This window comes from Oryx dammah, unplaced genomic scaffold (assembly GCF_014754425.2).
Source record: "Oryx dammah isolate SB20612 unplaced genomic scaffold, SCBI_Odam_1.1 HiC_scaffold_25, whole genome shotgun sequence".
Taxonomy (NCBI): Eukaryota; Metazoa; Chordata; class Mammalia; order Artiodactyla; family Bovidae; genus Oryx; species Oryx dammah.
This window is the reverse complement of record NW_024070209.1, coordinates 9,212,494-9,234,632: the sequence shown is the minus strand read 5'-3', so window position 1 is coordinate 9,234,632 and position 22,139 is coordinate 9,212,494. Positions and strand designations below refer to the sequence as shown.

The 22,139-nt window shown below is 48.5% G+C and overlaps 2 protein-coding genes and 1 long non-coding RNA gene across 9 annotated transcripts in view; 2 read left to right on the top strand and 1 right to left on the bottom strand.

The window, feature by feature from the left end:
- FHL2 (four and a half LIM domains 2) overlaps positions 1 to 7,250 on the top strand; it is a 47,817-nt gene extending 40,567 nt beyond the window's left edge. For all 7 annotated transcript variants that reach the window (XM_040223829.1, XM_040223833.1, XM_040223830.1 and 4 more), the window contains exons 3-6: positions 335 to 509; positions 5,028 to 5,197; positions 5,890 to 6,076; positions 6,633 to 7,250. In XM_040223829.1, the coding sequence (XP_040079763.1) occupies positions 335 to 509; positions 5,028 to 5,197; positions 5,890 to 6,076; positions 6,633 to 6,784 (684 nt within the window). In that variant the 3' untranslated portion in view covers positions 6,785 to 7,250. The remainder of the gene's footprint in view (positions 1 to 334; positions 510 to 5,027; positions 5,198 to 5,889; positions 6,077 to 6,632) is intronic.
- Positions 7,251 to 8,997: 1,747 nt separating this feature from the next.
- On the bottom strand, positions 8,998 to 19,559 carry CUNH2orf49 (chromosome unknown C2orf49 homolog). The gene is made up of 4 exons (XM_040223835.1): positions 19,241 to 19,559; positions 17,422 to 17,588; positions 13,586 to 13,961; positions 8,998 to 11,767 (listed from the first exon to the last, which is right to left on the bottom strand). The coding sequence occupies exons 1-4, from the start codon at positions 19,337 to 19,339 to the stop codon at positions 11,711 to 11,713; spliced, it is 699 nt and encodes a 232-aa protein (XP_040079769.1). The 5' UTR covers positions 19,340 to 19,559; the 3' UTR covers positions 8,998 to 11,710.
- Positions 19,560 to 19,655: 96 nt separating this feature from the next.
- LOC120851226 lies at positions 19,656 to 21,218 on the top strand. The gene is made up of 3 exons (XR_005718264.1): positions 19,656 to 19,802; positions 20,400 to 20,450; positions 20,845 to 21,218. It is a non-coding gene; the product is annotated as an uncharacterized LOC120851226 (long non-coding RNA).
- Positions 21,219 to 22,139: the final 921 nt, after the last annotated feature.

Here is a 22,139-nt window from a genome sequence, read left to right as displayed (position 1 = left end):
GTGTTCTACCCGCCTTCTCCAGGTTGACCCAGGGCCCCCACCCCAGGCTTTGTCTCTGAGGTTCCCGCAGCCCATCCTCCCTCCCCTGGGAAATCACAACCACCCCCTTGGGCATAGTTGGGTTTGTCCCATGTGCTTGTGGCCAGTGGAAGCACTGATGAGTTTCATTGCAGCTTCTCTTTCTTACAGACAGTTCCCGGGGAAAACCACCTGTTTTTCAGAAGCTTCTAAACAGTGGCTCCGTACCCCACCTGACCCGATCCAGCACCTCGAGTTCCATTTGCCTGCCCCCTGGTCCCTCTCACCTCTCTGTCTCTCTGCTCCGGGTCTGCAGGACTTGTCTTACAAGGACCGGCATTGGCACGAGGCCTGTTTCCATTGCTCACGGTGCCGGGGCTCCCTCGTGGACAAGCCATTCGCTGCCAAGGAGGACCAGCTGCTCTGCACTGACTGCTACTCACAGGAGTACTCGTCGCGATGCCAGGAGTGCAAGAAGAGCATCATGCCAGGTGGGCGCCATGATCCCGCCTTTTGCACACGCGCGAAGTCCCCAAGCCCTAAACCCCCAATCCCTCCCCACGCCCCCCTCCACCCCCGCACACTTGTGCTGCACCTGGAGCTGGGTGCTGCGCCCCATGCGGATGACATCCTGGCAGACTTGACCGCAGCTGGGTCTAGTGGCCAGTGATGAATGACCTGTCTGTTGATGGGGGCGGATGGGACTGTATCCCTTGCTTTTGGTTGGGGGAGAGGAGGAGGAATCTTTGCTTTATGGGAGAGAGGAATCTTCTTTTAAAGAATAGAATGGACAAAAATGCTATGTGAAATTTTTCAACACAGTATTTAAAAAATTATCTTGTTAAGACACACAAAACAAGAGCAAGAAGAACCTAAGATCTGGACCCTGGATAGTTCATCGGCACAGAGGGTCAGTGACGTCCTCTGTATGACCAGTAAGGGGCAACTGGACAGTAACCTTGCCAGACTTAGCGAATAAAATACAGGACTCCCAGGTAAACTGGAATTTCAGCCGATCCCACCTGAGACCTCGTTAATCCGGCTTCTCTGCCAGAGAGCCACATAAAATCAAGAGAGGGCTCTGTCCTTTGACTGTCTTCTGGGGTGTGGCCCCCAAACCAGGCTCAGGGTGGTGGGAGCAGGGCACAGGTCTAGGGTCCCCAGCTCTTGGAAAGCTGGATGCTGCTGCCTGGGGAGCCCTCAAATTGCTCAAGAAAGTGTCTGTCCTCAAGATGGCTTCTTAGAGGATGTGCTTCCTTCAGTCCTGAGAAGCTTTAGAATTAATGGCACGCTTATTAAGACAATCCAACCCAGAGCAATAATATTGTGTTAAATAATCTGATAAAGCATGAGTGAAGTTTAGAAAAAAAATTGGTCTCAAGAGTAAATTAATTTTTTGATTCTAACTAAAAGTGTGCAATTGAGTGATTTAGGTTTGTGGTTTTATACGGGGATTTTCTTAATCTGTAAATGTTTTTGACATTTAAGATACCTTAGTTTTTGAGGCTGTAATGGTTCACGTTTATTCATCATTATCTGTCCACTGTATTTATATATTTAGCTCACTTCATCGACAATTACTTAAGAACTTGAGGTCCAGTTTGCCAATGTCCTCCTTGGCATCGAACTAGAAGGAATATCAACTACATTAAATTTTGTTGTTCATTTGCTGAGTCCTGTCTGACTCTTTGCAACCCCATGGACTGCAGCACGCCAGGCCTCTCTGTCCTTCACCATCTTCCAGAGTTTGCTCAGACTCATGTCCATTAACTCGGTGATGCCATCCAACCATTTCATCCTCTTTCGCCCCCTTCTCCACTTGCCTGCAATCTTTTCCAGCATCGGGATCTTTAAATTCTAAGTGTTCTTTTAAAGACTTCACTACATTGGTGAATGGAACCAAACATAAAGTCATGCCCCTTAAAAGTGATTTTTAAAATGTGCTGTATCCATGAACACACTGATAAGATGTGCAGGATGAAGTTCGATGGAGGGTTTTGAATTTTCAACTTCAGTAGAATGAATGTCAGCTTGTAGAATCCTAGGTGCCCTGCAGAGTCACGCTAGTCCACACAGCAGCTGGGGTTGCACAGACACACGCAGAGACCTTAGGCTGCAGGGATCATTTGGAGTCAGACTCCTGACTCTGCAAGGAGACTGACCCAGGGATGCCCAGCCGCCGGGCCCCAAGCCAGGGCCATGCGTGTGGGGAAAGACACAGCTTCCCAGGGCAGTGGTCCAGATTGGGAAGAAAAATGTTCACTGCTGTTTTGACAAAGACGAATATACCTTAGAGTAAGAGGCGAATTTTTCCTAAAATTCCTGAGGCCACCAAGACGATTCTTGATTCTGGCAGAGGACTGCTGCCCCTCCCCCCGCCCCGCTTTCTCCCCAGGGACATGCATCTCACCATCTCTGCTGTTGGGGTTTTTAGGAGAAGCCTGGCTGGTGTCTACTGTGATGGAAGCACTAAGTCAGAGCAGGGCAGCCAGGAAAGGGGCCCTTGGGGATGTGACTTTTGAGCAGTCTCAAGGTCGACCTGATGTCAGCGGATGGAGAAGTCAGTAGAGGGCACATCTGGCAGAGGAAATGGACCGGGCATCAGAGGTGGTGTGCCCAAAAAGGCCTGCAAAAATAAAACAACTACTAGATGCTTAAAAAAAACAAACAGAAAAAACCCACAAAATTAGATCAGAGCACTAGCTTCCTTCCTTGGTTTTCAAAAGTGCGACAACCAAATCAAGATGAGAGCAATGCAGACTGGCAGCGCGGCTTCTGCAGGCGTCCCCACTCAGCACCCACAGCTGTGAGTCACCAACCCGAGGTATGAGGCTCCTGAGCCCACGCAGGGATGCTGAGCCCTGACTCGAGGCCTCCAGGCAGCTTCACGCTGTTGCCAGGCCTTCACCGGTTTTCAGATTCCTCACTTGCTCCTTTGAATCAGAAAGACACCCCTTCCTCCAGGAGGTGGACTTGTTCCCCGGCTCCTCATCTGCAGGTCCTTAGAAGGAGGAGCTTTGCCGCCCCCTGCTGGCGACTCTGCACAAGGACCCCTGCACCAGGTCTGGGGGTACCCAACCTAGGGGGTACGTGGAACCTAGGACTGGCCATCTCCCTGAGCTCCGGGGTGGACAGAAGGCTCATTCTGAACATGCAGAAGGCATGTGTGGTCTGGTTTGGGGGCCTTAGTGAGACTCACGGTCGTCGGGTATTTATGGACAAATTCTTTGGTGTCTGGGCTGAGTGATCAGAGGGAAGGTCAGAGGTTAAAAGAACCAGTGTCAGAGGTGTACATGGGAAATTAAAATCCCAGAGACCGAAGGAGATTTTGGTTCTAGAATTTACAGCAAAGTCCTTCCATCATTTTTACCTGAAACTTAATTGCTTGATGTAATTTCTGCCATTTTCAGGATTCATTGCCTCACAATTTAATCACATAGTTTTGAAGATCACCATTTTCTCCCTACCCCCTGCACACACACTCTGAGTGTTTTGCACTCTCTGGGAGGTGGTGCCTGGGGTCTAAAAGGCCAGGAAGCTGAGAAAATGATCCTGAAAAAATGACACCTGCTAAAACAAGCAGGCCATGATTCTGGAGTGACGCTCAGCTCCTTTCCAACCAGCTACAGTTTGGCCCACTGCCTGTCATTTCAACCGTGTCATTTCAGTCTTAGTGCTAAAAACTAGTTACCCAACGCCTGTGTCCCAACACGAAGCCCCCCACACCCCGCCTCCAGCTCCAGAGCCGCCTCCCTCCTTGCTCCCTGATCTGAGTTCAGTCTGGCTCACGTATTCTGTCTGTAGGCGCTATCCTTCAGGTGCGCCCAGCGGGTGGCCAGAGAGGAGACAGCCACAGAGCAGCGGCCATGGGTGAGGGTGAGCCAGTGGGTGGGTTGCGGCTGTGTCTGGGAAGGCCTGGGTGATGACCTGCGGAGTCCGGTCTGCCCCTGAGCTGCCCAAGGATCAGAAACCCTTCTGTTTCTTCACCCAAGAAGCTCCTTCTCCCTTCCTTGCACGCATGCTAAGTGCTTGCCAAGTCGCTTCAGTCATGTCCAACTCTGTGACCTAATGGACTGTAGCCCACCAGGCTCCTCTGTCCCTGGGGATTCTCCAGGCAAGAATACTAGAGTGGGTTGCCATTTCCTCCTCTAGGGGATCTTCCCGACCCAAGGATCAAACCCCAGTGTCTCCTGCATTGGGAAGCGGTTCTTTACCATTAGCGCCACCTGGGAAGCCTGCAAATTCTTCTGTAGTACTTCACAAAGGGAGCTCGCATACACGTTTCTCTTACTTAAACCATCTCTTTCTATAAAGACACATGCTCTTTTTTTTTGCAAATATAGGGAAGAAGTCCAAACAAATACAGCCCTCCCTGCTGTGAATCAAGCCTGGTGGTGGGGGAGGGTGAACCAACAGCGTTTTCTCGATTTCTGGTCTGCTCGAGAAGTAATGTAAACCTCTCAGCTGATAGCACTTTTTCCGGAAGGAAATGGAATATCATGAGATAAGATCAGAAAACTGTTCAATGGAAGTACCAGTGAGGCAGGTGGGTTTTAACCAAGATTCATCACAGCTCAGTCTACGTGGCCGGCTGCATCATGTGAGAGAGACTAAGGCTCCTCCCTGAAGCAGGCATTAGACTCTAGGTCACTTACGCCCGCCAGTTTCTGCCCCGCTGGGAACCAGACGGGTGTTCATCCTCTGGCCCCGTGCTCCAGATCCATGTTCTCCAAGGATGAACCTGAGCTGTGCCAGGTGCCTGTCAATACTTCACGAGCTGAGAGACAAGGTTTTCCACTTACCTGTTCAACACGTAAGTATCAACATTCCAGGAGCCAGGTGTGTGGCTGTGAACCGACTAAATAGTAAAGATGCTGGTTGAGAGGCGAGCCTTCCGAGCTGGAGTGACTGTGCGGGTCCCAGGCCTGGAGGGTGGGAGGTTCTCAGCGTCCGTCACTGGCCTCCCGGGTGGTCAGGAACGACTCTGCTGGCTCCTTGACCCCTGACAGGCACCCGCAAGATGGAGTACAAGGGCAGCAGCTGGCACGAGGCCTGCTTCATCTGCCACCGCTGCCAGCAGCCCATCGGAACCAAGAGCTTCATCCCAAAGGACAGCGAGAACTTCTGCGTGCCCTGCTATGAGAGGCAGTATGCCCTGCAATGCGTGCAGTGCAAGAAGGTACCTCTTACTCACCCGGCCTGTGTCTGTCTGGCGTCCTTTTCTAAACAGCGTCCTCCCATCCCCAAGGTCTCTCTGCTCACCGCTCTCCTTGAATAAATGAGAAACCAGCCCTGGACTGGGCCAGGGAGGAAACAAGGAAACTGGAAAGGTCTCTGGGTGGGGGTGGGGGGAGTGGAAGCAGACCCCTCATCATACTGTCCAGGGCTGTGTCCTAACACCACTAGACACGGTAGGGAGGCAGGCCCTGGGCTCATTTCCCACGCCTTCCAAGAAGCCGGTTCCACGGTGGTGCTGACCCCAAGGTGTCTGTTAAGGCTCTTCCTTCTAACGCCCGAGTAGCTGAACAGACTGTTGAAGGAGGTGCCCCTGGAGGTAGAGATGCTCAAAGGGACCTGCCCACGCGTGGTGCGGCCGAGGGGCGGGGCTGCTGAGGACAGCAGGCAACATGCATCCTAGCCGGAGCCGCAGTCTCCAGCTTTCCCCTCCTGCCAGCCAGGAGGCGGCACTTTCCTGGGCAGATACACTGGTACCCCGGTCACAGACGGGGAGCCGGGTCTGCCGTGGAGGGCAGGCAGCTTGGGGCGGGGGTGGCAGGGGTGCTCTTCCGTCTGGAGAGTGTGTCTGGGGCGAGGACCACGCGTCCTCCAGAGGTGTGGGCGCCACAGGAGCTGAGGCCCCTCTACCTGCAGCCCATCACCACCGGGGGCGTCACGTACCGGGAGCAGCCCTGGCACCGCGAGTGCTTCGTGTGCACCGCCTGCAAGAAGCCGCTGTCGGGTCAGCGCTTCACGTCCCGCGACGAGTTCGCCTACTGCCTGGGCTGCTTCTGCGACCTGTACGCCAAGAAGTGTGCCGGCTGCGCCAACCCCATCAGCGGTGAGTGTCCCATCCGGGCTTGCATCACCCCCACCCCTCCCCGTGGGTGTCCGGTGTTAGCTTGCAACCGGGCCTGTGTTTAGACTGAAACAAGGTCCTATTGCTCCAGTAAAGGATAGTTTTTTTCTGCACACATGCTCCTAATCTGCTCTCAGCTTCCACCACCCTGTGCAGGACAGTCCCTCCCTCCACCCCGGCCCACACAGCATCTCCTCTGTGAGACCACATTCCACCTCTGTTCTCCCTCATTCTTTACATCGAGAAACTTCTGAGCACCAGACCCGAGGTGCTCAGTGAAGGAGTAACAGAAGTCGGTTCCCAGACAGACGCACAGTAGGAGAAATACACACACACAGCAGGAGTCTCATGACGAGTTTGCCCATGTAGTGCTGAGCCCGTCATACTTTTCTGAGGCTCAGGAGCTCCCCAACCTGAGCATGGAATCTGATTTAAACGTGGAGCCCAGCCCCTCGAAGTTCACACTGTCCACACTGCAGGAGCCAGGCCGCCCGGCTCCTTCTCCATCTTCATCCCTGTCTTCTTCCTGCCTCCGCAGGACTGGGCGGCACCAAGTATATCTCCTTCGAGGAGCGGCAGTGGCATAATGACTGCTTCAACTGCAAGAAGTGCTCGCTGTCGCTGGTGGGGCGAGGCTTCCTCACGGAGAGGGATGACATCCTGTGCCCCGACTGCGGGAAGGACATCTGAGCGACCCCCCAACTACTCTGACTCCCCCACCCAGCCAGGTCCCTGCTTGCGCTGCACGCAGATGCTGTTTGCTTCCTCCGCCTGCACCAGGCAATGCTGCAACCCAGTCCCCTGGCCACTGTGGGACTTTCCTCTACGCTTCTCAGCAATACTCACCTGTTTTAAGTCCTTTAATCCACACTCTGTGCTTGGGAAGGAGAAAACTCATGGGAACCTTAGGCGGGAAAGAGTTTTGACTTTCTGTAATCAAGCGAGACCAATCCGAGTGTAAAAATCCTTTTGAGTGATATCTTTATAAACGTTTCTTTCACGCGTATTTAAGTACAATCAGTTTGTTACAAACTTGACCGTTTCTGAACTATGGTAAGGTAATGAGGAGTTGGCACTTCCGGTGTAACTTCCTGTCGTGTGGGGCTGCGAGCAAGGTGACATGGCTTACAATAAAGGTATCCAGGGCAAAGTCTTTTGCCAGGCGCAGTGTGTGATCTGGTGATGAAACATGCAGGTTCTGAGTAGAAGCAACACTTTATGGGACTTCCCTGATAGTCATTGGTTAAGACTCTGTGCTTCCACGTCCCGCTTCCAGGGGCCATGGATTCAATCCCTGCTCAGGGAATTGACATTCCGCATGCCACACAGTTCAATGCCTGTTCAATGCCTGGGTCAGGAAGATCCCCTGGAGGAAGAAACGGTAACCCACTCCTGTGTTATTGCCTAGGAAATCCCATGCATGGGAGCCTGGCAGGCTACAGGGTTGCAAAGAGTTAGAACTTAGCAACCAAACAGCAACAACAAAAGCTTTAATTATTAGCATATATATACATAAGTTCAAATATGCTTAAAAAAGATCAATAATTTTTACTAGAAAAAATGTATAGAGCCATTATGTACTTACTGAACTAGTCTTATTTCTGTCCTTTGATTAAACTGAACATTTAGTTAAGGCTGGACACAGTTAACAGCTTCCAATTAACTCAGAATCAAATCCTAATTCCTACAAGGCTGTGTAAATCCTAGGTTATCTGGCCCCTGCCCCCCTCCACCCCTGGTTCCTGGGTAATTTCATAATAGGCTCCCTGCTCTGACTGATCTGAGCCACAGCGGCCTTTCTGCCATGAGACCCTGTCTACTCTGCAGGACCCCATTCTGCACCTAGCTGGTGTCTGAGTTATCCAGGACTGGGAGCAAAGAACCCCAACACTTTCTGCTCATGATTCCGAGTCAGCTGCTGGCAGTGGAGAAGGGTGACCCAGTCAGGGGTCTGGGGGCACGCTGACTGCTGGCTGGGACACAGTTCTCCAGTGGGGTTTTCCCACAGCTGTAGCATGGGTCCAAGCACGAGCACGTGATTGGTTCCACACCCAGCAGTGGGACGCAGACTCTGCCTTTTATGGGCAGAGCAGCAACGACCACACAGTCCTTTGAACCCCACGACAAACAGGACTCTTCTCCTGAAAGCTTTCCAAGCTGCCTCCCCTTAAAGCACCATCTCTTCCTGGGGAACGTTCCCTAACGCTCCTCACCACCCCCATCCCTCACTGCCGCACTGCAGAGTCTGAGTTTCCTCCTATCATTGCGATTATCTACCATCCACTGAGCAGGAACTTAACTAACTCACATCTTTTATCTTTTCTGCCACAACAAGGAAGACAACCGAATTCAGTACAGACAGCACAGGGTACATCAGTCAGCAAAAGGCACTTTGGTAAAACTGATCTAAATGGAAGTGAGATTTTTTTTTTTAGTCTCTTCTGTCCAGACCGAAAAAAAAAAAAGAAACATCTACATTTAAGTTCAAGGTAGAAAGTCACCTGAGGCTTTTCCAAATTCATTAGTTAATTTAGAGCTTCAATTTCCAACAGTAAAACATCAGTAAAAAAAATAAGAGATAACTTTTTCAAGATTGCTCTAGAAACAAATCACCCCTCAGCTGAACCTCTGGTCAGTCCACGTTTGCCAGGAGAGCTGACCGAAGACACATGGGGGCTGGTGGCTCCATCCCTGGAAGCACAGGGGCTACCAGTGGGCAGCCCAAGGACCCCCACTCAGCCCCTCACGCGGGCCCAAGATGCGGCTAGACTACTGAGAAGTCGATCCAGGTACTGACGGCTGTACTATAAGGAATAAACAAGTTTCTATATAGTCAAAAAAAAAAGATCAAATCACTACATGTTTTTACATTTTATTTTTGTTATGAATGACAGACCTACTCAGTAATTTTACCCCTTTTATTTAAATAACGATAAGGCTACTTAAAAGACTGTTGACATACAAAAATGTACATTACAAGGTTAAACTCTCTGTAAACTCTCCGTACCGAATTACAAAACAAGCATTTAATAAAACACACACTTAAAGAGCACACTTAAAACATCACGGCCATTCTGGAGCCTCTAAGGATGACAAGCTCCACAGCAATCAACAGATGAAGGATGTCTGACAGACCTATGATTTCACCTATGGGCAGTTTCACTTAATGTAAGTTTTTAGAAGGTCGTTGCTATCGAATGAGTCTCTAGATCAGTTTTAGAATCATCTCTCAAAACTTAAGTCAACCAAAATGCTATTTCAAATAATAATTACAATTCTGAAGAATTTTAATACTAGCAGAGATATGATGGCCTCATAGTGGTATTTGCAAAGTGCCTGGTCGCTGCCCAGAGCGATTCTGGTGAACTGCCCGCCTCCTTGGCCACTGGGCGATAGACCCTCTCGGACGCCTGCACCAGTGTCTGTGGTCCACAAGGAGGACGGGGCTCACCTAGCCCCGGCTCCAGTGATCAGTGGGCCAAGCAATCCGACTTGCAAATAAACGTAAGCCTGGAGTTCAGGATCTATAGGGTGAAGGAGAAGGAGCAGTGTGGGAGAGGAGAGTAAGAAAAAGGAAAACAGGGAGCAAAGAGGGAGAGGCATGAGAGCCCACGTGCCTAGGAAGCAGATGTGTGCCTACACCGGAAGCCACCTGACCTGACCACCCACCCTCCACTCACTTCATCCAAGCCACCAGATGGGCCCATGTCGAGGAGCAAGGGGTCGTCCACCTGAGTGCTGCTCAGGTCAAGGCCTGGAGACAAGCCCATAAAGCGACCCCTGGGCCTGCTGTTATTGCCCATGGAGCTGTGTGCACTCTGGGCTCGGATGTGGCAAACGTGACCCGCAGTACTTGGCCGAGGCTTCTCCACTCTTCAAACTCAAAACGGCTCAATGACATGCTGCTATATGAGCACTGACGCTGAATGTTCATAATATAAACTTCAATTTGAAGCAACAATGTTACACAGTTCAGCTGTTATTACCAACATACTCTGTAAGTTAAATATACAAATTAAAAATTATTTTTATTGAGTAACTAAAAACAAGTTTCCACTGACGTAAAACTGTCAAATGGCTAACTCTCTCTTAACTAGGAGAGAGATGCAAATGGGAGAGGAGACAGCAGAACGTAAAATATAAGCTGCCATTCTACCCTAAAATCTGCACTTTCAAAATCTCCCTTAACACACAGTATGTACAGGATTATGGTTGTCCTGTAATATACCCAGATGTCAGCCCTGCAGATAACAAAGCATGTTTAACAATTTACCATAACATGAACAACTGACACAGCACTAGTGTCTATCAGTTTTGTCTTATGTGTACGGATTTATACTTTGGACAAAGGCAGAAAGGCTGAAAAATGTAGGGTTAAAGTTTGGGTATCATACCTATCTTCAAGGCTGAATGAATGTTTTGTAAGGTGATTCAAGAGCTAAAATGCTTGTTTTAACAAATCAACAAAGGGATGAACTGCTCTAGGAAGGAAAACGCCAATCTGAGGGTCACTCATACGAGGGAAGAATGTGAAGTGCCCTTGACCTTGGTCAGAAACACACGGCAGAACGCGGACCTGGGAACTCATGAGCACGAGACTTGTGTGTCTCCCCACCGACTTCTGTTAGCGGACCGGAGTGATGCCACTTCACACACCATGAAACCTCTGGTGCCTCGGCGGCACCCCGACTGCCCCACGCTGCTCTGAGTGACCCCCAGACTCAGCGGCCCCTCTCCTGCCAACTGCATGTCTCCCAGGCGTCCCGGACCCTCAGGCTCTGGTTTTCTACCCCCTCCTCCTATCCCCCGAGTCTCCTGCCGTCAGACACCACCTCCAGCAGGATCACTCCCCTCAGGAGCTTAAAGTCAGCTTCACTTGGAAAAGATGATGCTCCCAGGAGGGGGTGATTCCTGGCTGAGACGGAGGTCAGAGCTGCCACGACTATGTAGCAGGAGCGTCCAAGGGCTGGGCAGTCTACTCTCCAAAACTCAACTCACAGTTAAAGGGAAGAAGGAGCAGGGACAAGCACTGGGCTCCCTTTTGGTTTCTATGAAGAGAGGCAACTGGGCGTCAAGGACTGCAGTGTCCCCTGAACATTCTGAGCAGGTGACCGGCAGCACTGCAAACATGCTCCCCGTGGGGAGCGCTGCAGAGGGGTCTGGCAGTACTCACTAAAATACTGTGATGAACTGCTATATTCTTTTGCTTGGGAAAAGACAGAGAAGTGAATTTCTAACGTATTTGAGTTTAAAAAAACCCTCAAATTTCCCCAAAGACCAAAACAGACAATTGAGCATAATTCTTAAAATTCAACAAATGTTTTATACCAGAGTTGCAGCTAATTATGTGACTAGGGCCAATATAAATGACTTTACTACACCACTTGTTTAAAAAGAAATTCCTTCCTAACCAGAGCATGAAAGGCAAGATTTTCCCCACCACAGGAAGGAAAGGAGGGAGAAAGGGAAAGAAAAGGACTTTATTTTTTTGAACCTAATTTAAACCTCTTAAGAAAATTCCACAATAATCAAGATCTCTGTAAATACTGTCAATATATGTGAACTTGCTTGAAAAACTACAGTTACAGTTATATTTACATTTTTGGAAACTTAACTTCACGGCCATGTCACATGCTGTATCTTCCTCTTGGCTTCTGGGGGTTTCAGGTTAATCTGAAAACACAGGAGCAGAAGTCAGTGCACACTCGCAGAAATGCCGAAGGACACCCCAAAGGCATATTTTACACCAAGGCTGACCCCAGATACAGGAATGGTGGTGCACTGCTGCCGCCTGGTGGAGGAACTGGAGGCAGCAGGAAAGAAGGCCAGCCCTAGTCCTGTGTTTACAGCTGCGGTTCTCAGATGTTTGTTGGACAGACCGGCCCCAGGGCACAGACAAAATGCCCAGGCTTGGACGTCACCCCAGAGCCAACTCAACCAGCACCCTCAGGAGGTGCTGGAATGCGACCCTGACCCCAGTGGGGTTTTCTGGAAGCCCCCCCAGAGCTGAGAACAACAGCCACTCCAGATCTGCTTCCTCCCTGCAGGGCCCATCGCACCCCAACCTCACCGTCTACGATCTGAGTACAAGATTTGAAAGAAAAGACACACCTCTGAAAGAATGAAAGTTTTGAGTAGAAAAATGCTTTCCAAGAGATTGGGGGGGGGGGAAAGTCCTCAGTGCTCACTGGCAATAATGTTCAAGGGCCTCCCTCACAGCTCCGCCTCTGCTCTCCCCCGCGCCCCCAGCAGGGACTGAGGACAAAAGCAATGTGGCGTCACCAGAAGTGCGCGTGCTGGGGCCAAGCACATCTGAACTCCACTACAGGCTGGAGCCCTAGACCAGGCTGGAGCCCTAGACCTAAATTACTGAGGCAGCTTTCTCCTCATCTGTGAAATGGAAACAGCTACTGTACCCACTGCACGGGGTGGCTGAAAGGGGCCTGAACGATGAACTGAAACGAGAACTCTGGGCTGGTCAGGTCACTGCAGCTCTCTCTCTTGGGTCTGCTATTTATGTCTCCATAGTCAGTCTTGATCTCTGTGACACAGAACACGAAGATGATAACAAAGCTGAAGAATATACAGGAATGCTGTGGACTGAATATGTTTGTCCTTCAAACTCCCTGTGTTGAATCCTGACCCCCAAGGTGGTGGTACTGGAGGGGGGCCTCTGGGAGGCAGTTATGTCACATGAAGGGGATGAGTGCCTGCCCCCTTAAAACAGACCCCAGAGAGCATCCTCCCCCTTCTGCCAGGAGAGGACGCAGAGACAGCGGCCGACTCTGAACCAGGAAGTGGGCCCGAGCAGACGCTGAGTCTGCCTTGACTGCGGGCCCGTCTCCAGGGCTGCAGGAAATGAACGTTTACTGTTGGAGCCACCCAGTCAGCGGTGTCTGTTGTTAATGTCGGCCTGAATGAACTAAGACAAGGAGTAAAAGCTATAAAACTGCACATATACATATGTAAAATCTCATAATTAAACTCAACATATTCTGGCAACTATACGGATCTGCCATTTGAAATGCAAGCATTCAGATGGCAAGTCTAGTGGAGCCTAACAGAGCAGTCTCCCAAACCACCTCCATCCTCCTAAAGACAGGTGCATGTGAGGGGGAGGGGGAGGCAACTGGTAAACCCTAAAGATGCTGGTGTGATTTTAAGGTAAGTGCAAAACAGACCGATTCAAGGTCAATATCTACAATGCTGCTTAATAAATGAGGAACCCTGCCCAACCGAGTTAACATTCTGAGTCTTGCTAACACAGGACTACTTCTCTCCTTTAGTTCCAAGAGGACAATCTAGGAAAAGTGCCCAAGAGGCACTCCCTTTACATGTTTTAAGCAGAAATAAACTGAGTGCACTTTAAAAGACATTAGCTTATCATGGATCCCAGGGCCACACACAGGGAATGAGTCGTACAAACGAGACATCTCTGCACAGCAGACCTCAGGCATGCAGCTGGCGCAGAGACCAAGAGGCAGCACTCACCGAGGCCTCGGCCTCCTCCTTGGGAGCAGCTCGCTTTAACTTCACGGGAGTGGCTCCCACAGGCGACAAAGGTGGTGACTTCACAGGCCCCGAAGGACTTTTCCTACGCGTTAAGTCATGGTTCTGTTTAGTGTCATTATTATTGTGTCCCATTTTATTGTTCGTAGGCAAATTGGAAGACAAAACTAGGGGTGAAACACTTGAAGAGGAATTTGACAATTTTCTAAAGGCATTACTGGTAGCGCTCGCCTGGGGCGGGGGCCTGAGCCGGTCATTATCCCCGTTCTCCGTCTTCTTCACTTTTATGCTTGTACTTGTTGAACTTCCGTCAAACACAATGAGGGGTCTTTTCCGCAACCCATCTGCAGGGCTACTCCTGAAATCACAGAGGTGTATTCATGAAAATTACTCTCTGAATGGCAAATCAGTTCCCTGGAACTCAAAGCTAAAATGATCAGAGAAGATTTGCCTAATCTAATTAGGACTACTGGAAATGAAGTTTTCTATGTTTACCCTAAACGAAATAACTTTCTGCTGCTTTGAACTTTACAAAATTTATCAACAAAAATTTAGTTATCTTTCATGTATAAGAAGATATAGTTATTTTTAGAGCATCAATCCATCAACTAACCCTAAAACTTCAAGTGGGCCTTATGAAGCATTATACGAACAAAGCTAGTGGAGGTGACGCAATTTCAGTTGAGCTGTATCAAATCCTAAAAGATAAATGCTTTGAAAGTGCTGCACTCAATATGCCAGCAAATTTGGAAAACTCAGCAGTGGCCACAAGACTGGAAAAGGTCAGTTTTCATTCCAATCCCAAAAAAAGGCAAAGAATGTTCAAACGACCGCACAATTGCACTCATTTCACATGCTAGCAAGGTAGTGCTCAAAATCTTTCAAGATAGGTTTCAATAGTACATGAACTAAGAACTTCCAGATGTACAACTTGAATTTAGAAAACGCAGAGGAACCAGAGATCAAATTGCCAACATTCAGTGGATCATAGTAAAAGCAAGGGAATTCCAAAAAACCTCTACTTGTGCTTCATTACTAAGCTAAAGTCTTTGACTGTGTGGATCACAACAAACTGTGGAGAACTCTTCAAAAGATCGGAATACCACACCACCTTACCTGTCTCCTAAGAAACCTGTATAAAAGATAAGAAGCAACAGTTAGAACCAGACATGAAATAATGAACTGGTTCAAAATTGGGAAAGGAGTACATCAAGGCTGTATATTGTCACCCTGCTTATTTAACGTATATGCAGAGTACAACATGTGAAATGCCAGGCCAGATGACTCACAAGCTGGAATCAAGTTTGTCAGAAGAAACGTCAACAACCTCAGATACGCAGATGATACCACTCTAATGGCAGAAACTGAAGAGGAGCTAAAGAGCCTCTTGATGAAAGTGAAAGAAGAGCGTGAACAAGCTGGCTTAAAACTCAACATTCACAAAACTAAGATCATGGCATCCAGTCCCATCACTTCATAGCAAAGAGATAGGGAAACAACGGAAACAGTGATAGACTATTGTCTTGGGCTCCAAAATCACTATGGATGGTAACTGCAGCCATGAAATTGAAAGACTCTTGCTCCTTGGAAGAAAAGTTATGACAAAGCTAGGCAGCATATTAAAAAGCAGAGACATCACTTTGCCAACAAAGGTCCCTACAGTCAAAGCTTTGGTTTTTCCAGTAGTCATGTACCAGTGTGAGAACTGGACCATAAATAAGGCTGAGTGCTGCAGAACTGATGCTTTCAAACTGTGATGCTGGAGAACTCTTGAGAGTCTCTTTGACAGCAAGGAAATCAAACCAGTCAATCCTAAAGGAAATCAACCCGGAATATTCATTGGAAGGACTGATGCTAAAGCTGAAGCTTCAATACTTTAGCCACCTCATGTAAAGAACTGACTCACTGGAAAAGACCCTAATGCTGGGAAAGATTGGGGGCAGGAGAAGGGGACAACAGAGGATGAGATGGTTGGATGATATCACTGACTCAATGGACATGAGTTTGAGCAAACTCAGGGAGATGGTGAAGGACAGGGAAGCCTGGTGTGCTGCAGTCCATGGACAGAGACTTGGACATAACTCACTGACTGAACAACAACAAAAAATTTTAACTTTTAAAAGTTACCATCCTGTTGACAGAGTTATCCCGCCCATGTATCACTGATTATTTAGAAAGGCTAACAAACTATAAAACTACACTAAACCACCATACTGGCAGCTTAAACAAGGAACTGACAGGACATCTGACCCCACTCATTAAAAGTCCTTAAAGTCCAGGCATTTTCTAAACTAACTGTAACATTTATATAATTTTAAGTTTATAACTGGCAAGTCTTCACATTCAGTTTCTGGAAACCTAATTTCCATTCTTAATTCTAAGTATAAATAATAAAAGCATTCATTTGTTCAGTATTAATTAGACCTCAAGTGAAACAAATGTCTTGGCCAGGGTGGGGGGGCACTTTCAGTTAGACATGTTCAAAGAACTTGAACTACCAGTTATTAGGAAAAACACTTCAGCTTTGCTACTGAGAGTCCTACTAAGGACCAGCAGCATCAGCACCATCTCAGAAGCTTATAAGAAATATGCTCATCCTGAGCTGACTGTGTCCTGATCAACATTAAGACTGTACACACATCTGTTTGCCAAAAGATTATACCCAGATGACATAGGTGTTATGTTCTTCTGCTATTCTCAGAAGTGGGAAATAATCACCCATCAGTCGGGAATCTTTCTTCGTCACTAGAGATTAAAACCACTAACTCAGAGCTAAGGTGCTCCTTATGCAGCCCTCTCATTCCATCTTCTCCCATTGTCTGTAGTACACTGCCCTAGGACAGCGATGCTCTAAAAAAATATTCAACGATTAATCAATAGCACCCACATGTAACGAAATAGACAGAGGAAAATAATTAATTAGGCCACTTAGAGATCTTAAGATACTTCATCCTAACTAACTATGCTGATTAATTAAAGGTATAAAAGGAAATTAATCTGCTTGTGGTTTTACAAACATTTTTCTGGAATTTAAAATTTTCTGGGGTTTATGGAAGTGATACAACCATCTCTTTATTTCTATTTTATTCACAGACCTCATGGCCTTATCTGACTCCTTTTTTCTCCTACTTTAATAAATCTTGTTGGCTCTGCCTCCAAAACACAACCAGACCCCAAATGCTTCTTACCAAGTCCAGTATCTCCCCCAGAATCACCACTGTCTACTGCCAGGATTACAGAACAACGCCCGGCCTGGTTCCGTCACCCTCCCTCAACCTTAAACCACGACTCAGTATAGTAGCCAGAGTAAACCTCTTGAAATGTGCATCAGACGGTATTATCTCTCTGCTCGAAATCCTGCAGTGGCCGCTCATCTCAGGGCAGCCCAGGTCCTCCCGCGCTCACCCTCTGTGCCACCTTTCCTGCTCAGCCCTGCCTGCCTCCAGGCTGCTCCTGGCCACCGTGTGGACACATCCCTGGCCTGGCGCTCGTGTTTGGCCCGGAGCCTGGCTCACCCTCTACTCTCCACAGGTCTCTCCACGGAAACGTCACTTCTCAGTGAGGCTGTCCCTGGGCACTTCACCCACAGCTGCCATCCCCCTTCCCGTGTCGCTTTTCTTGGCTTACCATTTTTACTGTGTTTCTCCCAATTCAAATTTGAACAAGGAGTTTGGTCAGTTTTATTTACACTACAGCACAATGCCTGATGCTCAATAAACAGTAGCTGAGTATTTTTTAACCTAAATTCACCTGGGGAAAAAAAGAAAAGCAAGATTGTTCAGTCATATAAAACAATAACCAGAACCAGAGGAAAGTACCTTTTTGTCTCACTTTTTATCTCATGTTGTTCTCTCTTCTTTTCCATCATTTTCCCCCATCTACTCTTTGGCAAACTTCTCTGAGGCAGTGGTATTGCATGCTGAACATAAAGGTCGGTCAGACTGTCTTTGTTTACTCTCATGTCATTTTCAACAGTTATGTTCTTCTGTGGAAAAGGAAGCAAAAGTAATTTCAAAACAACAGTCTTCATTTTAAGTACCTATCTAACAGGGTAAAACATGAGAGCTTAGATAACAAGTATAAAACCACTTTCATGTTTGGACACATGCCTAACATCCTATATGATGCTTCAAGAAGCAGTACTATAGAAAGGCTAAGCTCTTCAAGTTTTCTGTCCAGCTTCATCTTAAAGACAATGGTCATGTGTCCGCAGTGTGACAAGGACAGCAGTCCACGCTGCTCAACCCACACAGGAGGCATAAAGGCCATCTCCAGTAGCAGCATCTTAACCTATGAATGCAACTGAAAACCGGGAACTGTCTGGAGAGACCAGACAAAAGAAAGCAAACAATGATAACAGCTACTCCATCCTGTCAGAAAGGTATCTAAAGGTTACTGTCATGAGCAGATGGGCGGGCTGGAGGTCTCACCCAGTATGTTCTTCCCCATGTATCCCTCCTTGGGAAACTATATTAAACCTGAGCTCACCACCTAGACCTCAAAGCAACTCTCAAACTGTGATCTCTGGACCAGCTGCAAGAACTTGTTAAAAATGGCACTTCTCAGGCCACACTTCAAAATTACTGAACCAGAAACTCTGTGCATTGAACCCTGCAGTCTGTGTTTTCACACACCCTGCGCTGATTGTGAGGGACCTAAAAAGTTTCATAACCACAGGGAAAAAAGGTAATTGATATCTCTAAAAAATTCTACCGGGGTGGGGAGTGGGGGGTGAGGGGGCCGGGTTTGAGGAAACCAGAGAAAGAGTACTGAGGGGAAAAACAAAAGGAAAACAACAAAACATGCCACTTAAACCCCCCTCCCCAAAGTTTTCAGCAATTCTCCACCACTTTAAACAAAACTCATCACTTAAAAAAAAATTTTTTTTTATACTGGACGATTAACAATGTTGTGATAGTTTCAGGTGGACAGCAAAGGGACCCAGCCGCACATATACACAGATCCATTTCCCCCCACCAAACCCCACTCTCATCCAGGCTGCTGCACAACATTGAACACAGTTCCCGGTGCTCTAGAGTACGACAAAATTCAACACTTTTTTTTTTTTGGGGGGGGGGGTCTTATTTTTCGTCTGCTATCAGAGGCCACAACAGCTGAAAAAGAGCAAACGCTGCTTTGAGAGCCAGGAGCCCTGAGTTCTCCGGCTGCACCATCTAACGGCGGTGTGAACACAGAAGTCACTCCACCTGCCTGGGACTCAAGTTTCCCCGTCTTTGAACTCGGTGAGTGTGGAGAACGGACGACTTCTCCGATGCCCTCCAGGCCGGCAGCCGGGGACCGCCACCCCTTGTTCCCGTTCTTCCACGACCTTCCCCAGCCCCTCTTGGCAGGCCCCTGATCACACCCAGGCCGCGGGGGTCGTCTGGACTCCCTTTCCGACCATCGGAATCCCAAAAGAGTATTTCCAACTCCCAGGAGTCCCTAGAATTCTGAGGACGTCTCTCTCTCGACAGGCGAGTGCGGAGACCCGGCCGATCCGCGTTGGGAGGAGAACGGCTCGACCCGGCGGCTGGCACGGCGGCGGCGGGTGTGTCGGGTGCCGCTGAGGACTACTCGGGGCGAGCTCAAGTCCCAGCGCCTCCCCGAAGCAGGCCCGCCCGCAGCAGCGCGCCGCACCTGCTCCAGGGTGAGGAGAAGGAACTCCTGGGACAGCAGCTCCGGGTGCAGCAGCAGCTCCGAATCCGTGCAGCTGCGACCGCCCACATCCCCCGCCATCGTCGTCGCCAGGAGACTCCGGCCGGCTACCCACAAGTCTCCCGCGAGCAAGCGTCCCGGAAGTGACGTCACGGCAGGCGCGGCTGCCTCGTGTGTGTAGTCACTCTGTGTCTGCCGCTCATCGCGCTCCGCCTCTCCGGGCAGGCTAGGGTGTTGGGCGGGCTCTAACCGGGGAATATCTCTGGGGGCATAAAGAAGTGAAAGAGCTCCCTGCAGAGGAACTGGCAGTCTGGCAGGAAGAGAGAGAAAGGCGAAGTTCACGAGCCACGATTGGTCGCGCCTGGTCGCGCCTCCTATGACGTCAGAGACAGAAACCAATGGGAGTCCAAGGTCAGCCTCGCGGGAAGACGGCGAGGGAGGCCGGTAGAAGTGTAAATACAGTGGGTAGTGTTACGAACGGAGAAGGCGATGGCATCCCGCTCCAGTACTCTTGCCTGGAAAATCCCATGGACGGAAAAGCCTGGTAGGCTACAGTACATGGGGTCGCGAAGAGTCGGACACGACTGAGCGACCTCACTTTCACTTTTCATTTTTCATGCATTGGAGAAGGAATTGGCAACTCACTCCAGTGTTCCTGCCTGGAGAATCCCAGGGACGGCGGAGCCTGGTGGGCTGTCGTCTATGGGGTCGCACAGAGTCGGACACGACTGAGGCGACTAAGCAGCAGCAGCAGCAACAGCAGCAGCAGTGTTCTGAAAGCTTCTTGGTTGTGTGTTTTGAACCTTTTTAGTGTTTGTTTCCTAATCTTCCTCCAATATGATTTAAGGCCAAAGGCTTTAATTCCCTGGAACCCAGCGCCTGGCCCATAGTAGACACTCAAATATTTGTTCCCGAAATAATACTCAGAATGAACCTACTCACACATGAAAGTAAGGGCAACCGAGAAGTGCTGGGGACACAGCCGCACGTTTGTTTAGTTTCCATAGCTGTGAAATGGAACGCCCCTCACACTGTTGTGAAGATGGAGCCAAAGTAGGGCAAATCCCTCCCCTGTTACCTCTAGCTACCTGGAAATGTGGCTACCGGTTCTTGTTTTTCTTTTTTCCCCTGTGGTTTTCAGAAGTTAACCTGATGTCTCAAGCTCTTCATCAGCAAAAACGTTTTATGGCAGGTAAGGCCTGTGCTTTTTATTGTTTTCCTCGTATTTTCCAGTTTAAAACTAGAAGTACTTCCCTGGTTAAAACTAAATCCTTTAAGCTAACTCTTGGTGCCTCTGAAACAAACGTTTCAGGATAGAAGGAGTATCCCCAGGGCAGAAGAATAAAATCATGAGTCAGAGAGGAGGAAGTATTGGTAAAGTTCCAGCACCCTCCCCACTCCAGGGGAAGGAGAGACAGGGTCTTTGATAATGCCTGCCCTCATTCCATCGTAGGAAGAGCCTTAGAGAGAAAAGCCTCTGAAAACAGGTGGTCTGCTGTGTTTTAATCAGTTTCTGATGCAGAAGTAGGGTGGGGGATAATTTGCCTTTCTAACGATTTTTGAGATGCTGTTTCGAATGTGTACAGGCAGAAGGGCCACCTGAAAGAGAATTCTGCCACATCGGAGCAAGGAAGCTACAGGCATTTGACCTGCAAGCCAGGCAGACACTATGATTGGAGGCTTTAAGCCAGGCTTGTCAGCACCTAAACCACAAGACTGAAAACCAAACCCCAGAGTGGACAAAGAGCACCTCTGAATTCGTGCGGGACCAGAGATGTGAGGACCAGACATCTCCTGCTTCTCCTTGTCCTGGCACCTTACACATTCCCTAACCAGACAAAACCCTGAGGAAGAGCGCTGGCCTCCGGTGATAAGATTATTGTCACTGGCAGCTAAGTGGGGCTTAAAGTAGAAATAAAGTGCAGTTACAGAAAAAAAGTTCCATTTGTTCCACATTTGAGTTTGTAGACTGAAGTTTATTCTTGCTACAACAGTATTATCTGTATTATATAGTAACTGAAAATGCTCAGGTTTTATCATGAGAATTTCCCCATCCTCAGAGATCATGAGGTTTTCATTAACATTATTTGGGGCCTGTAGTTGACAAGAACAAAGCTGAGGAAAACTAACAAACATTGCCCTGCTTGGCGTCGTCACCTCACTGGTTATGAGCTCCTCTGGAACAGAGCCCACCACCCCACCCCGACGCCCTGCCTCGGCCCTAGCAACACAGTGCATACGCTTAGTAAATATTCAGTGTCTATTGAATGAATGAACCATGAACAAGATATATAATGAGAACCTGGGACGTTGATTTCTCTTATTAGCAGTATAATACTAAGAATTCAGTTGTATCTATTCAATGCTTAACCTTCATTAATGTTTTAGGCCATCTTTTTTCACACTCTATAGAATAACTTGTTTAGTATGCACCAAAGGGATATTTAATAAGGATAATAAATGACTTCGCTGGTGGTACAGTGGATGGGAGTCTGCCTGCCAATGCAGGGTACACGGGTTTGATCCTTGGTCTGGAAAGATGCCACATGCTGCAAGCAACTAAAGCCTTTGTTCCACAGCTACTAAGCCCACACTCCAGAGCTCGTGGGATGCAACTGCTGAGCCCTTGTGCTGCAATTTCTGAAGCCCATGAGCTTAGAGCTGGTGCTCCACAAGAGAAGCCACCACAATGAGAAGCTCACACACCACAACTAGAGAATAGCCTCTGCTTGCTGCAACCAGAGAAAGCCTTGGTGCAGCAAAGAAGACCCAGCACAGCCAAAAATAAATATCAGAAATGAAGTTAATTGATAATTCCTTTGAAAACTTTATATTCTTAAATATGATTAATCAAGACAACATGCTGCTGCTGTTGCTAAGT

What these genes read in the sequence shown, in the direction of transcription:
- CUNH2orf49 (XM_040223835.1), bottom strand. Translation starts at nt 19,339, where the DNA reads ATGGCGGGGGATGTGGGCGGTCGCAGCTGCACGGATTCGGAGCTGCTG. An exon ending in TTCTCCTCACCCTGGAGCAG is followed by an intron (nt 17,589 to 19,240) that starts GTGCGGCGCGCT and finishes CCTTTTCCACAG; the next exon opens with AAGAACATAACTGTTGAAAA. An exon ending in AGGAGGAGGCCGAGGCCTCG is followed by an intron (nt 11,768 to 13,585) that starts GTGAGTGCTGCC and finishes CTGTGTTTTCAG; the next exon opens with ATTAACCTGAAACCCCCAGA.